The 15,577-nt window shown below is 37.6% G+C and overlaps 1 protein-coding gene across 10 annotated transcripts in view; it reads right to left on the reverse strand.

The window, feature by feature from the left end:
• Positions 1-15,577, reverse strand: part of nrxn3a (neurexin 3a) — a 205,492-nt gene that overhangs the window by 11,073 nt on the left and 178,842 nt on the right. For 7 of the 10 annotated variants that reach the window (XM_051396253.1, XM_051396256.1, XM_051396249.1 and 4 more), the window contains 3 exons: positions 11,170-11,259; positions 9,726-10,033; positions 7,217-7,307 (listed from right to left, as the gene is read on the reverse strand). In XM_051396253.1, the coding sequence (XP_051252213.1) occupies positions 7,217-7,307; positions 9,726-10,033; positions 11,170-11,259 (489 nt within the window). Of the gene's footprint in view, positions 1-390; positions 932-7,216; positions 7,308-9,725; positions 10,034-11,169; positions 11,260-15,577 lie in introns of all 10 variants that reach the window. The other 3 variants (XR_007884294.1, XR_007884295.1, XM_051396252.1) reach the window with 3 other exon arrangements.

The raw sequence follows: 15,577 nt of genomic DNA on the forward strand, positions 1-15,577 counted from the left end.
GATAAAAGTTTCATCCCAGTTTTTTTTTTTTTTTTTTTTTTTTTTCAAATGATAAAAGACACCATATCTGTGACTTAGATCCCCTCTTTTCGAATTTGTCCTACGGGGGATCAATAAAGGAACATCTTATCTTACCTTGTCAGATTGCGAATACAGATAATGGTGTATTCGCTCATAGCTAACAAATTGTCAAAATACTGCTGTTTCCTATAACTTAACATTTCAATTGAAATTCCAAAATTGCTACATGTAACGCCTGCTAATTAACAATTAGCCACTTTATTTTTATGTAACCTTTAGAGATGTTGTGCCCCTCACATTTTACAAACTGCATCTTTTAAAAAGAAACATTTCAAAGAGAGCAATACATACTGTATATTGTCAACTTACATCAACAAATTGCCCGCATGATTTAGGCATGAAGAAAAGAATTTACAAAGGAAAAGTTGTGTAAGAATGTTGGATAGCCGCTTGGTACCGTTAAAGATCATTTTTATCCATTGTAGATTGTGTTCTATCTTATAACACGACGGTACAGGGAGGCAACAACACATACATCCACACCACATAACATAAAAAATAAACACCATAATTCTGTTTTTTATGTTTTGTTTTTTCCTGGTAAATAATTTGTTTTTACATAAAAAATGTGTATCTACATTTTTTTCTTCTCATTGCAATAGACTTCAATAGTATCTAAAATCTATCCATGTTACAGTTTTTTGCTTAAATTGTCATTTGTTCTTTAGTGTAGTATGGATGGATGACTTTATATTTTAATATCTCTAAAGACAAGGGAGAAGGTGAAGAAGGGGCGGGACCTATGAACATACTACATAGGAAATGAGGGTGATGAAGGTGACAGTGTAAGTCAGTTGCCATGTCCATGTAAAGGCAGTACGAAGCGGTCGGGCGGCATTAGAGCTTTTGGCTGTAAGGAAGGGATGGGGATATACAAACAATGAGCAATATACATGCCCATCTACAGAAAAGAACAGAAGAACTCTAACACTGACAAGTCTGACAAACCCTAAACTGCAACTTCTTAGCCATGCAATTCATTTGTTTTTTGTCTTACAGTCAAAATATTATTCAGCAAAGATTAAATTGTTTTGTCAAAATAGATTTAAAAAAATCAGGAAAATGGAAGATATGTGAGAAGTGGATCTGGAACTGCTCCACCTACTAATTTGTGGGCTTGGGCATACATAAAAAGAAGACGTTAAGTTGATTGTGCTGCTGTTTTGAATTTTGACTGTTTTTTTTTTTTTGATCCAATATTTCTCAGGAAAGCACACTATGGCCCATAAATTACACAAGTTAGTCACTGAAGTAGTTCCAAATCCCAAAAAGTCAAATTATATCAAAAATATTTCACACTGTGATCTAAAGATTATCTGATTGACAAAAAAACAAACCAAACATACTTAATAAGCCAAAAACCATAATCAGAACCAAATGAGTGATCAATTGGATAGATACAAAAAATACGACCAGTCAAAACTATCAAATGAAATATGTTAAGATGAAAGAACAAAGCCATTTAAAATTTTGCACACACTGCAACCAGATGCACACAATAGAAAACAGACACTGCTGAGAGAGGCACTCGACTGGAGGGCGGGCTCCTCTCTCACGTGTTTCTGGATGACAAATCTATCTGTAATGTTAGTCTTTAAACATGAAGCGGCCGTGCAGTCTGGGTGTACATCAGAGAGAGACGGTACTGGCTGAGAATGGGTTATTCTTTATTACTTTTTTTTTTTTTTTTGGTTTTGTTTTAGTCGTACTGCAGGATGTTGATGCATGCTTAAAGTAAGTTGCATTTAGGGAAAGTAGAAAAGAAACAACACAGCAAAACTGGGGGCAGGTAAGACTGACCAATGTTAGAAAAAATAGGAGACGGACACTGTGTCCCAATCCCTTACTATAACCCAATAGTTAATTAAGTTCAACAGTTTGTACTGGCAAGGAACAACATGTGATACTCATGATGTGTGTGTAAACAGACTTAAAGCTACAGCCAATTCTCCTCTATTTCTGTTGTGCATTGCAACACAATCACCACAGTCAAAATGAAGTAAATTCAGTACACTAACTGACATGTTTGAGTATACATTTTGTCACTTTTCCAGCGGGAATGCACTACACACCCCATCTCCCCCCTCCCCCAAAATAATGAATAAATAAGAAAATAAGAAAGTGTAGTAGTATGCAATTGGGACACAGCTTAATTTAACTAATAGAAGAGGGGAAGAGGAAAGAAATCAAAACACAGAACATATATTAATAATATTTTGTCATGTACTATATGTGAAATGCAATTTATTCAGGATTCAATTATGAGAAAAGGTCAAAAGACGAGATTGAAGCTGATATCCATAACATTGTGCGTGCTGTCACAACGTGCAAAGCAAAACTTGCAATCAGATTAGATACTGCTGAATTTGATGCATGAAAATACAATTAACATGTAAACGTAACGGCTCAGTCGTTAGCAATGTGACAGTTATCGGACGCAACAGCCAACTAGAAGTTCTACACGTGCCAAAACAGGCGCCAACATTGTGGCCTATGGTAGTAAAGTAAAAAGCACTTAGATGAGGAGAACACATAAAAACATCACGAAAAATATCACAGATACCAGCTTTAACCCCTACAGTGTCTTTTGACATATGATTCCATATTTTTCCTAATGCAACCCACATGGTTCTTCCATGTAGGGAAGAATACAACCGGAGAGGAATTCCATAAGATGGCACATGTCTGACTATTCTATGCTCAAGTTAAAACTAATGGAGACCAGTGGTTGCTACACATCAGGAAAACTATTTTATAAACATATGGCTTGCTTTAGACAATAATCGATTTATGTTTGCGTGATTTGTGATTGGTTACAGATGCCATATATGATCTCTGTTTTTTGCTCTGCTGGGTTTTTTTGCTCTTTACCAATTGTGATTTAAAACATTGTTCACTGAATTTGTGAAAAACACAAGTTCTTTGAAACCACAAGCATAAAGGTGGTGTTTTAACAGTGTGTAAAAACTATTTAATGAAAACTCTTTGACTCCTCGAAAGGTTTCCTTAACAGTGTCCCATATATTCTAACTAAAACATAGCCATATATTTAATAAAATAACTTGTTATTATATTGTTGAGAACCATTCATTGTTAATATTTTTTCAAAACATTGTTTAGCTTTTACTAGTAATTTTAAAGTGACACTGACTTACTTTTGGGTTTGTACTGTAAAAACAAAATACCAGAGTCTGCTCTGTGGGCAGCTGAGTAGAGCCACAGAAACTCCTGTTTTTATTTATTTCCACCAAACCAGAGTTTGTGATTGTGGGAATAGTGGAAAGGATAACAAAGACGGTTTCTGTCCACTTTGGATGAAGTTATGATGACATGGCATTTTTGTCTATGGAGTGTGAGAACGATATTACGGCTGTCTCTATAGGAATTCTTTCCATAATGTTGTCTGACACTTAGAATAACAATGTCTTTAGGGTACACTTTATATTGCAAAATGATTTTATTTATATATTTATTTTAGAACAGTAGTTTAACTCTTATTAGATGGTTGTAATATTTATGATTGCAGTTTTCCCCTGACCAGCACAAAACATTTTGGTAGGAAAAAAAGCCTCTATAAAGAGTTACAATACAGCACTGCACCAGCAGTGTCTGATTTATTACGAAAAACACTGCTTAATTCCATGCATTGCAGCTGCATTGAACTGCGTCTCTTTGATAAGTTGCACTTTGACCTTTGTCATTCTCTGTGGCAGGGAGGCAGTGCTCAAACTCTTTTCCAGTGGTTTAAACAGTTAATGACTGTATTGAACATTGGAATGTTGTTTATAAAATGTGGTTTATTGAACTTGCATTTATCTTTTTTATTAGTATTTTAACTAGTATACTTATTTTGAATTGAATTGAATTGAATTGAATTGAATTATGCATGACTGATATTATATAACATAAAATTAAAGTACTTCAAAATGTGGGCATATTACTAATCATTAGCTATGGGATTTTTTAGCACCAATATCATATTGTATGAATTAGACTATGGTCTCCAAGAAAAACTATGGAACCTGTTTACTTGCTTATTAAATATCAAACCGTTTACAGTATTATACAGCTATTTAAGAACCCTTTTTAATGGCCATCTTATGAAATGAATTGAAAGTAAAGGAGAGCACAACAGATTTACAACAGAGAACAGAATCACTTGATAACTTCTCCAGACAAACCAGACAGACAACAGCCACACTGACAAAGTAAAGACAGTGTGGGGTAAGATAGACGACATTCGATGATGCTGCAATCGCAAAAATGGTTTCCAACTTAAAACACAAAAACAGACAAATCAACCAAGTTAGACTAAATACGGGGGCATGGAGTCAAGGACCAATCAAAAAGCATGCAAAGAAATGATCAGAGGTCACCCTGAAGAGAATGACTTGAAGAGTTTGCTAAATCAATGATTGCTTAAGAGAGAAATGAAAGTGAGAAATACGAGAATTTGTGGCAAAAGAAATCTTTTCATGCCATCTACACCGAAATGTGTTCAAATGGAGCACAGAATTAGCGGGCAGTATATGAAGGAAAGGGATTGGAAGACTGATAAACTGAAGAATTAGGAGAGTGCAGCGGTTTTATATACAATTGCAGTTACATTTGGAGCTCTCCCCCTTCAGAACATAAAATTCGATGGCAAGAAAATATTTTTTTTGCCTTATTTGCTGTAAAAACAGAAATAGGGATGTTTTCATTAAAAGCCACATGTTACAAAGCCGCATGGTACCCCAGAACATATGTGGAAACAATGATCACCCACCAAAACGTCATGCCACTCATGATGAGGCCAAAATACAAGAATGTGTTTTTGGATAATTGGCGAATAGACGGGAATGATATCTCGATAAAAGAAACATGTAGAAAACACAAAAATAAAGAAGAAATAGCATTGACTCCCAAAATGATACAACAAAGGAAATTTCAAATCAAAGCATGCCGCTGTCAACGTCAAAGTGATGTTAGGGTTAGAATGTCGTGAATTTCTGTGTAAACACATGATTGGATGACTGGGGCCCTGTCTTTGTCTTTCTTCACAAATCCCCATGAATCTCAGGCTACACAGCACAGCTTTAAACCCATTTATGCCACAACCTTTCACATACTCTTTAAAAAAATTTGGGAATGACCTTCTAGAGGGAGAAACCTACTGGCGGTCAGCAGCATATTTTCTCGTGAAAGATCATAGAATAGCTCAATGTCATTTTAGAATAAGAATATAGAATAAATATTCTTGAGCTTTAAGTCTGGTTGCATGGTGAGTAGGGCCTTAATAGAATAAAATATAATGGTTTCCTGTGTCTGTAGTATAATGTATTAGAGGCAAGTATGTCTGTCTGTGTCCCTTACTGTTTTTATATAATATTCTGTACTGTTTTATATCATCTACGTCTGAGAGAGAGAGAGAGAGTTTGTGGATTTACTGTAGCAGGAAGGTTTTTACAGGTAATATATAGTTTGTCTTTATCCTACAGAAGCCCTTAGAGGCAAGTGAAAAAATCCTGGGTATCTATTCTAAGTCAGATCCAAACAGTTTTCTCTCATGTATGTCAAGAACAAATTGTGAAAATGAGAAATTTCCATCTCTGAAAATCAGTGGGGGAAAAAAGTTTGCCAGGTGAAAACAAATTTTTTTGTTGTTGTAATACTCAGCCACAAGAGTCTGAAGTGCACCACTACCCCATTTTATTAACAGGACTAAAATATTCATGTTTTCTTCAAGGCAAGTTTTGATTTCTGTTAGTGGCAATTAAAATACACGTTACATAACTTGCTAACACAATATATGTACCTTGGGTTTAGAGTGCAAGAAAATGAATAAATCCTATATAGAACATGGGGTGCACTTCAGCCTCTTGTGAGTATTACAACAATTACCTGACAAAAAAATTCACCTGCCACTTTCCACTTGTTTTCACAGAAAACACTAAGAAAATTCGAATGGGAGAACGTTTTTTTCACCTGTTCTTAAGTTATACACACAGGAGAGAAAACAATTTAGATCAGATTGGAAAATCGATTGACAGAATTTTTTTTTCTCACTTTCCTCTCAGGGCCTCCGTATTATCCCCAATTTGAATTACTAAAGCTGACATGGCATTTCCACCCAATAGCAGCAAAGGTGTTGGATTTGCTGTTTAGGTGGATATTATGGATTAAATTACTTATGAGATATATCAAATAAGCATTATTTTGAATTCTGATGTGTATTTTTGAATGGGCTATAGAAATTTGAACATGTTAAAACTAAAAGCCCTTTAGCAAAAGGATCCAGTTGTGTGACATGCTTGCTGTTAAAAATGACCATCACTAAAATATGGAAATTCCCAAATTCTTTCAAACTGATTCTCTCAGTTATCACAATGCTTAAACATTTTAGAATTTTTAATATTTAAATACAAAAAAGACAGAATAACAAGTACACCTAAAAGCAAAAGTATGACCCAAACAAAAAAAGAAAAACTTGTACACAGAAATTCAATGATATCTGTTCTCTATTACATGTACCAATGCAAGCTGATAAATATGGAAAAACACAAATGAAAACCAAAAGTAAAATATGTCCAGACAGCACGCTACATTTTAGCAGAAAACGAAGTGTGAAAACAAAGGCTGTCAAAATGTATTGTAAAGTATAAATGAAAATCAGTAGAGCAGTGAATGGCAGGAGCAGTGGACTTAAACACAGTGTGAAACATTTTGCAGCATCAGTGCAGAGAACATGGTCCAGCATCATACAAATTTTGCACGTTTGTGATGATGTACTAACCCTTGTTATTCCTCTCCACAGACAAAATTTGTATGTATATTAGTGACCATGTTAACCACTTTGGACGACCCCATGTGCAAGTGTAGCTCATGATATTAATGACCTTCTGTTGTCAACTAAATGAACTTTCTGTGTGACTGATGTACCAAATGTTTTCAATTTAAATTTGAGCTTTGTATCTAATAATCCAGCTTTATAGATAATGTGCAGTGCAGCTCGCTATATGAGTACTGTTACTACATTGGCTGCTTTATGAAGTTACACTTTGTCTAACCATGGGGGTGTGATGCTTTGAGGACACGTCGATCCTCAGGTGCAGATGAGTGGAAGCACAAAGAAAGCAAGCAAATGCAAACTAACCTAGCCCACCTGCATGGCTAGTTTCACACTCCTCCAGGTCCTCGTCGTCACTCGAACACTCTGCAGATGACACAATTTCATCTCCCGTGTGCTTCGGAGGCAGAACATTGGTCATCAGAGGTCACAGCAAAGATATCCCAAACACAGAGAGCCACCAGCAAAAACAAAGAAGACACACAAAGACAAGGGGAATATAGAAACAAGTTAGAAAGGGAGCAAAAGTTCATTTTTGACCTTGGAAACAGTAGGTTGAGAAAAAGATCTTGACTCAAGGTTCACTTGTTGTTGTTTTTGTCAGAGCTTTCCACTCAATCTGCCTCATTTGATGCAAGTTTGCTCAGTTGTCATGGAGATGGATCAGTTGTGTAGTATGTAAGTAATGTCTCATTTCAGTCTTGAACTGGTGGATGTTGCATTTTTTTGACCATTTGCATTTAGGGATATGAAACTTGTATGTATCACACTATGAAATACATGTGTGATACTCAACTTAAGGCCCATATCTGCCTGAACATTTTCTAATGAACTGTTGTTTGTTTGTTTATGGCAATTAGAATTTGGTTGTTACTTGGGAAGATGCATCTGTACAATGCCATCTCTTGGCAAAGTGAGGACAGCAAACGTCCAAATTATGTCTATGAAAACAGGCAATTTAATGAAAAATGGCCTTTTTGCCATCTCATACCAATCCTAAACCACTGATTGCCTAATGACAATAGCTGTATGCAAGGTTGCCAATATCAGGCACCATCAACATTCAAAACATGCTAGCTTCAGTGCAGTGTTCCTGCCTGGTAGCACTGGCAGAAAAGATTATGACTTTGAAGGCTTATTTTTAATCAATCGATCCTGATTTTTATTCAATTTAAATGATAAAATATTATGTTTGTTTATTAACTGGCCCCTGTCATTTTGTAAAAGTGGCCCCCTGATTATATTGTCATTGCAGTTATTGGAAACAAAATGTTTCATTTGTGATACCAACTAAATATTTTTGACCCAATTCTCATAAAACATTGATTTATTTTCTCTTTATTTATTTTTTATGATTCCAATATATATATAATATTATAATATTTGTGGGGAGAAAATATAAGTTTGTAAGAAGTCAACATAAGCCATGTGTGGCAGGGTTCAAATGCAATTTCTGAGACTGTGAAGGGATTGGCATGTTCAAGATAAAATGGGGGGAGGCTGTTTTTTTCAAACAAATTGAAGTATCTGACCTTTGAGTGATAATTCCGTCATGAGCCACATATGGAATACCTTCAGTTTCAGTTGTTTGAACTGTTCATTCAGTCTCTTGGTCTTCGGGTCTTTGAAGTTTCACTGACGATTCACTGAAGTTTCAGCTGTCACAGGTGACATCATGTTGATGTCATACACCACTCTGGTCTTCCTCTCAGGGGGGGTCCTGTCTTTAGGGTGTACCAGCAGAGATCTTAAAGTGTTGAATGGTTTGTGGTAAGTGCTGACTCCTTGTGGCTTGAAGACTCTGGTTGGATGTTCTGACACAGCAAAGTTCCACCTTAATTTCGCAGTGTCCAATCCTTAAATTGTGTTTCTCACCCTTCACTTCTTGTACGCATTTTTGCCTGTGTGAGTGGGCTTCCTTTACACTGTGGTCTGTATGCTCCCATCAGCAACTCACATAAACACAGGTGTCTGAGAAAGGGTTAGTGGTTGAAAGCTAATAATTGGACCTTGAGTTAAGATTTTTTTGGTTAACAAACCTGACAAGTAAAATGTAATGCATAACCAATTTCCAACTGGCTTGGAAAGTTTTTATTGTTAAACAGTAGAAATAAAACCAGCTCAAATGAGACTCCGGTACAGTGAGAGCAATCAGTAAACCGTATTAGACTGATATCTGGACGTTCCCTGTGTGTCACTCTATAGCCAATGGATAAACATAATAAAATAACCAAATTGGAAGACTTTATGGGATCACTCATCCAGGGCAAAATGTCCATTTTCACTTAATTTGGTATACAGTTAATGGGGAGACACCATCGACATAAATTAAAGGATAGGTTCACATTTTTTGTTGTCTTGTTCAACATTTCCAACTCGTGCTTCAAATTATGACGCATGTCATAATTAGATTAGATTAAGACAGACTTTTTTTTACAACAAAAACAAAAACACAAATTGGCTCTTTTGATCTAAAGCTGGTCAATCAAACATATCTGGCTGTCAATAGACCAGATAACATTTGTATGAGCAAGGCCTGACTTTTCTGGTCACAACAGCGAAACTGTTAACAGTATATTCACAGTATATTAACGTGTGGCTGACGGTTCTATCTGCTGATTGGTTGCTTAGGTCAATGCTCCAAACTTCAAGCAGGCCAATTTCTACGTACATGACTATTTCTTTGTTTACATGTCTTTATCAACCTTACTTATTTGATGCATTATATTCTTCAGTGCATATTATGAGTATGTGATTTGTCGTATGTGTAGTTCCCTATACAGTATGTGTAGCTGTGATGGAAATCTGTCGTTACCTGTACAGTTGAGGAGGATCTGTGTTTCCGTGTGGTAGTGGTGGACATCATAGTGGTAGTCTCAATGAAGGTAGTGGACATCTCTGGAGGCATGGCCGTGGTCCTGGCTGAGCCTGCCACACTGGGCACATCACCTACCAACCTCACACTGCCATTAATCTTGATGTTAGGGTTGCCCTCAGCAGCCATGTTCAACACCTTGAGCCCATTGTAATAAAGGCCAGACAGTTGACCCTGAAAGGGCCGGCCGCGATCACTACCACCGATTGCGACTGTCGCTTGGGTGTTGAAAATTGTTAGCTGCCGTCCTAGAGGAGACATCCAGATGTAAGATATTTTCAAGAGAGGAAAGAATCTTTTAATATAGCTTTTTAGCTGCACTATATATTTTCAACAAGACAAAGGGCGTTATTTTTGTGGTGGTGCAACGACCAGCACAAGCAGTGCTTCAACACTTTGGTATGACCTTGAAATTTGTTTTGTTCATTCAGATGAGGCAGTGCTAGATATGCAGCTAGGAAGATAAAAGTCTCTTTCTGATGTACGTATATTTGGTGATTTTATCAACAAGAGCAAGCTAAATACTTCACCCCATAGAAATATTTACACCTAGTAGATGTATTTAAATCTGCATTTAAAAGAAACATATAATGTGGTTAAAGAATTGATCTGTACACAAATATGGGAGATTCTTACAGTATCCTAAAACATTTTGTTATGTGTTCAGTGATGATATCATTTGACCATTTACAGCGTGAGATAGTCAAATTTATGATTTTTTTCTTGACTTTTATTACTCACTTAAATTGTCTTTGTACTAATTTACACACACTAATTGAGATATGATTTTCTGGAAGTGTCTCTCCATTTGTTGAATCAATCTTATCACAGGCTTTGTACCTAAGACCCACCATGTTGCGCTGGTCGTTGCTTTTGCACCATTAAAATAGGACCCTCTACAGCCATGCCGGCAGCTACATGAATATGCTAACATTTCATAATTTCAAGATTTCTTCTCATCTCATTAGTCCTTAATTCATATTATATTTTAATTATTTTACAATTTATTGTTTAATTTCTTTACAGTTATTTAGTTCTTTAGTTAGTTATGTATTTATCATGTTTAGCCCACATGAAGTGACATATAAAGTTGCATGCATGGGTTCACATTCATGTTCATGCCAGTTGCCAAGTTTAATGGTCATTTGTTAGAAATGGAAAGCAGCACTCAGAGAACTTCAAAGGCAAGCTTGAATATGTTATGGCCTGCATTAATGTGGCATCTCCAAGGTTGAAGTATCACAGAAAAAAAAATCTAAAATCACACAGTTCATTTTAGCCTTGAGCAGACATTTAATCTTCTCATCATAGAAGTGCAGAGGAGGTTTTTCACATTGTATCAGTGAACACACATAAGCATAGAAAAATGTTTGTTTGAAATTACCTTTCTCTTGTAGCCACTCTTCTACTGGTCTGGCGTATTTGAAAGGAATTTTCTTATTGGCCATTTGATAGCGTTCAATGTCGCTGTTCCCTTTAAAGTTTAAGAAGACATTTATGAAGACATTTATTGATCATCAGCATCATGGCACCTGCAGCAAATACCACTTTCCCTCTAACATTTACAATATGTTTAAATGATTTTAGCTGAAGATTACAATTTTATTAAACTTGTTTTAGTTGCAGCAGAACTCAGGCTCATTATTTTTGGTTTTTATACAACAAAAGAAATGTTTTTTGTGGGGTTTTTTTACCAAGTGAATGCATAATGGAAGATGCTTTGGTTGTATTTTACCCCTAGGTAGTGAACTTGGTGACTACACATTATACAACACATCCTCATACCTAAACAACAAACTACTGTCAGTGGCTCCAAAATGACAAATGACCAGGGGCTAGTCCAAACTTTTTCTTTTTTTTTTTTTTTGGGGGGGGCTGGCACAAGAGGGGCATTGACTTATGCAGGGGTGGCATAAAGTATGTGTTTTAGCTTTCCAGTCATTCCCAATGTATGCAATTCCAATACTGTATATGGACCAATACTGTACACCGAAATATACTAATACACTCACAAAAACATCATGGGATTAGGTTAAAGTGGGCATACATTTCCAAAGGGGAAGCTCATGGGTACCCATAGAACCCATTTTCATTCAGATATCTTGAGGTCAGAGGGATCTTTTTAAAAATGGCCATCCCAGTTTTTCCATTGCCAACATTTTGCCTCATTTCGGAGCGTTATGTAGCCTCCTTCCTGACATGCTAGCATGACATGGTTGTACACTAGTATCTTCACTCTAGCTTTAAAATGGAGCCCAGCACAGCCCCTGAAAGACGTGCGTAGTGAAATATGTAAGGATTATGGGATGGCACTTGGGGTGGCCACCCCAGGCCCCCCCTCTGGAAACGCCCCTGCTGGCAATAGGCTGCATGCCAGACCAGTAGTACATTTCGTAAGTCATGTGGCGTTAAACACATGGTTAACGTTGTAAACACATGGTTAACGTTGTAAACGTAGTTTAGTTAGGTTTAGAAAAACATCATGGATTGAGTTAAAATAGGTATGTTATCTTACACACACCCTACGTTAAAACATGTGATTAACTTTGTGAAACATACAGTTTGTTTAGGTGTAGGAAACAAAACTACTTATAAATAATAATTACGACTTATGTAAGTCACTAATGTAAAATTATGCAACTTAAAATTTTAAATAAGTCGTTGCTGACTTTTGGTTTCACATGGGACACAACGGCCTCCTGGGTGAAAGTTCTGTGTTTTACCCATCCATCATTCCATATATAGACTATCTTGCTCTTTATACTACTACCACCATCATAATTACTACAGCCACTAAAGGTCGGCACTTAACTATAACCGTAAATATGGATTGAAATAAACTGCTTGCACAATCGACCTACACAGCCTTTTTTCTGGTGAGGATGGGCTGATGTGACATCACATGCGCACACTCTGTTAATGGAGGAACCTTGTTTACTGTAAACGGTGGTAAACAGTGTCTTCATTGAATCATGGTGAAATTAAATCTGTCAAAACCAGCTCAATGGATCTGCTTCTTTTTCTTTTTGTAATTGATGTATATTTTAGTAAAAACAGAAGAAAAAAAAAAAGGATGAGCCCTGAACATAACTGAAAGCAAAAACGTCTCTGGCCCTCTGTTTTAATATGACAGAGGAATAACAGGACTTGGCACCACACAGTACACTACACATACATAAGGGTAGAGCTAAACATAATTTACAGTTCACTGGGCAGCATGTTTGTTTATGGAACTAAACTACAAAACTCCACAAAGGTATTAATAGGGATCTCAAATATAGCTAAAGAGTAAAATCTGCCAGTGAGGATTCAGAGCTTACACAAAATAGTGCAATGGTATGCCATGACTCGGTTCTACACTACAGGTAGTTTGTCACTGGGTCGAGTAAGAGCTTCACCTTAAAGTTACGATTTGGGAACACATTTTTCACCATTGCAAACTAGCCAACAAAAAGGTTTGCGTCATATCAACTTTAAAGTGATATTCATTTGGTTGCAATCTACCATGTCACCACTAGATGCCACTAAATCCTACACACTGGTCCTTTAAGGCAGACTCAATTACAGAGATTAGACTGTATTAGATAAGGCTAATGCTGTAACAGGCTGAAAGAGTTACAAAGAAAAGACCCAAACACTGTCCTCAATGAAATACAACAAAACAGAACCCATAGAATTCAAGCATTTTACTTGCGCTCTCTGGGTGAATGCCATGCCAATAAACAGACCAGTTCATAGTAAAAAGAAAAATCCTGGTGCATGAACTAGACAAGAGAACAGAGCTTATGAGGATACAGCTACATATAACTGATCAAACCTAATAACAGTCAAAGAGAAAGCTGCATCACACATATCTTTTAAGAGCGCACCAAGAAACAGACCCCATGATGTGGACATCCCTCTGGCACAGTGCGCCACAAACTCTGAAGTCAGATCTGTACCTGTGTGCTCATAAGTGAGTAACATGTCCTCTATCCAGTGGGCCAAACACAGTCCTGCGTAATGTGGTTCCCCTACATAAGACAACAAGCCTGCTTGAGGAGCACCTGGACATGGTGCAGTCCATGTAGCACCTGAGACACAACTTGTAAAACCTCTCATCCTCCATAGAAAGCTGTGGAGGGACCAGAGGTCTGGAAAAATTCCTTGCCAGAAACTTGGGCTGAATGACTGCTTTTGGTAGTAGGTGGACCTGTCCCCCAAACGAGACACATGCATCCACATATACTACTCAGCTCACCCACTCACTGACGCAACAGCCGGAGAAACTGCAGGCCAAGACAGGACAGGAGCTCAAAAGGGGAAGAGCCCTGAGAACAACTTGAGGATCCCAGGTAAAACACAGAGACTGAGGTAGAAGCTGCAAAAGTACTGAGAGCTGATCACAGAGAGATTTTTAGATACAGAGCTTTCTCTCTAGTCTAGGTAAAAGTCCCTATACAATTAACACATTTCCTAATTGAACACTTGATGTTCATTTTTCTTCTTCTTCTGTACATAGACTTCTTTCTTCTGCCAAAGAATACAGAGGTATTTTCAGTAGCCAAGAAAGTTTGGTTTTGCTAACTCAGGAAACTGACAGGTTGGAGACAATGTCAAAAACCCTTCAGTCACTGCTCAAAGACTTCAAATGACTACATTTTAACACACTGGCACTGTCACTGCACTGCAGGATCACCATCACGGTTCAAGGACATACTCTGTTCTCTCCCCCTCTCCTCTATGTACTGACACTTGCTGTGACAATGTGACGAAAATATGACTTTATGAAACGATCCACAGCGTTTTCATTTAATCGCATGGGATTAGATGGCAAAGTCTCAGTGAGCGGCTTATCTGTCTCCCTCTCCCTCTCACCTCCAAACATGCACACACAGCACTGAGCAGCAACTCCACAAAGGTTTTATATGGCTTCAAGATTGTGTCTGATAGTGGTAATTGTATTTGTCCTGTTGGGGTATATACAATAGGGTGTCGCAGTCAATCTCCGCTCACTATCTGCGGTCTATATGCCCAAGTGGAATGTTACTCACACTCTTCCCTACAGTTTTCTTTTACCATCCTTTGCCCATTTTTAACATAACTTCCATCCATAAGTTCCATTAACAGAAGCTGGGATATCTTGAATTCAGCTCTCCATCAATCCCATCCCAAACTGGCAAGGAACGTCAGGTCCCTTTTGAAAAGTGACAGTCCTCTTATAATTTGCTTTTCAACTCCACTCCTCAAAGCTAGAGGCTGTCTCCATTGTCTGTCTGTGTCATTGAAAAATAAGTAGACCTGCAGCAATGCATCTGGTGGCCACAGCGTGCCTTGGAAAGTGTGAAACAGGGGAGAGTGTGGGTGCTGTTTTGAATGGCAGCAGAGGGAGTCAGTTGTCTTCCAAAACCTAATGCCCCATAGGTCCCACTCTCCACGCCGCCAGCCTCGCCCAGGCCCCAGTCCCTCTCGTCTACTAAAAGACACCCCTTCTTGCGTTCCATTGAGGAAATGACCTGCCGGTCAAACCCGATGACCTGTAGTATCCTTATGTCAAATTATTACTCAAGATTCCTTCATTGGACACAGTCAATGAGCTTGATGTCAGCCAGTTCATCATTATTGAGAGTACACCAACCTCTACTATGTACCCTATTAAACATGAGGTAGCAGTTTAAGATTTTAAGCCAAGACCCCAGTCCATCTCGCCAAGATGGCGACTCAGCTACTCAAAGATGCCCCTCTAGTGCCCAAGCCTTCAAAAGCAGCTGCATCGTCATCTAACAGTAGGATGAGTGGATGGTCCAGAAAAC

This window comes from Dicentrarchus labrax, unplaced genomic scaffold (genome assembly GCF_905237075.1).
Source record: "Dicentrarchus labrax unplaced genomic scaffold, dlabrax2021, whole genome shotgun sequence".
Lineage (NCBI taxonomy): Eukaryota > Metazoa > Chordata > Actinopteri > Moronidae > Dicentrarchus > Dicentrarchus labrax.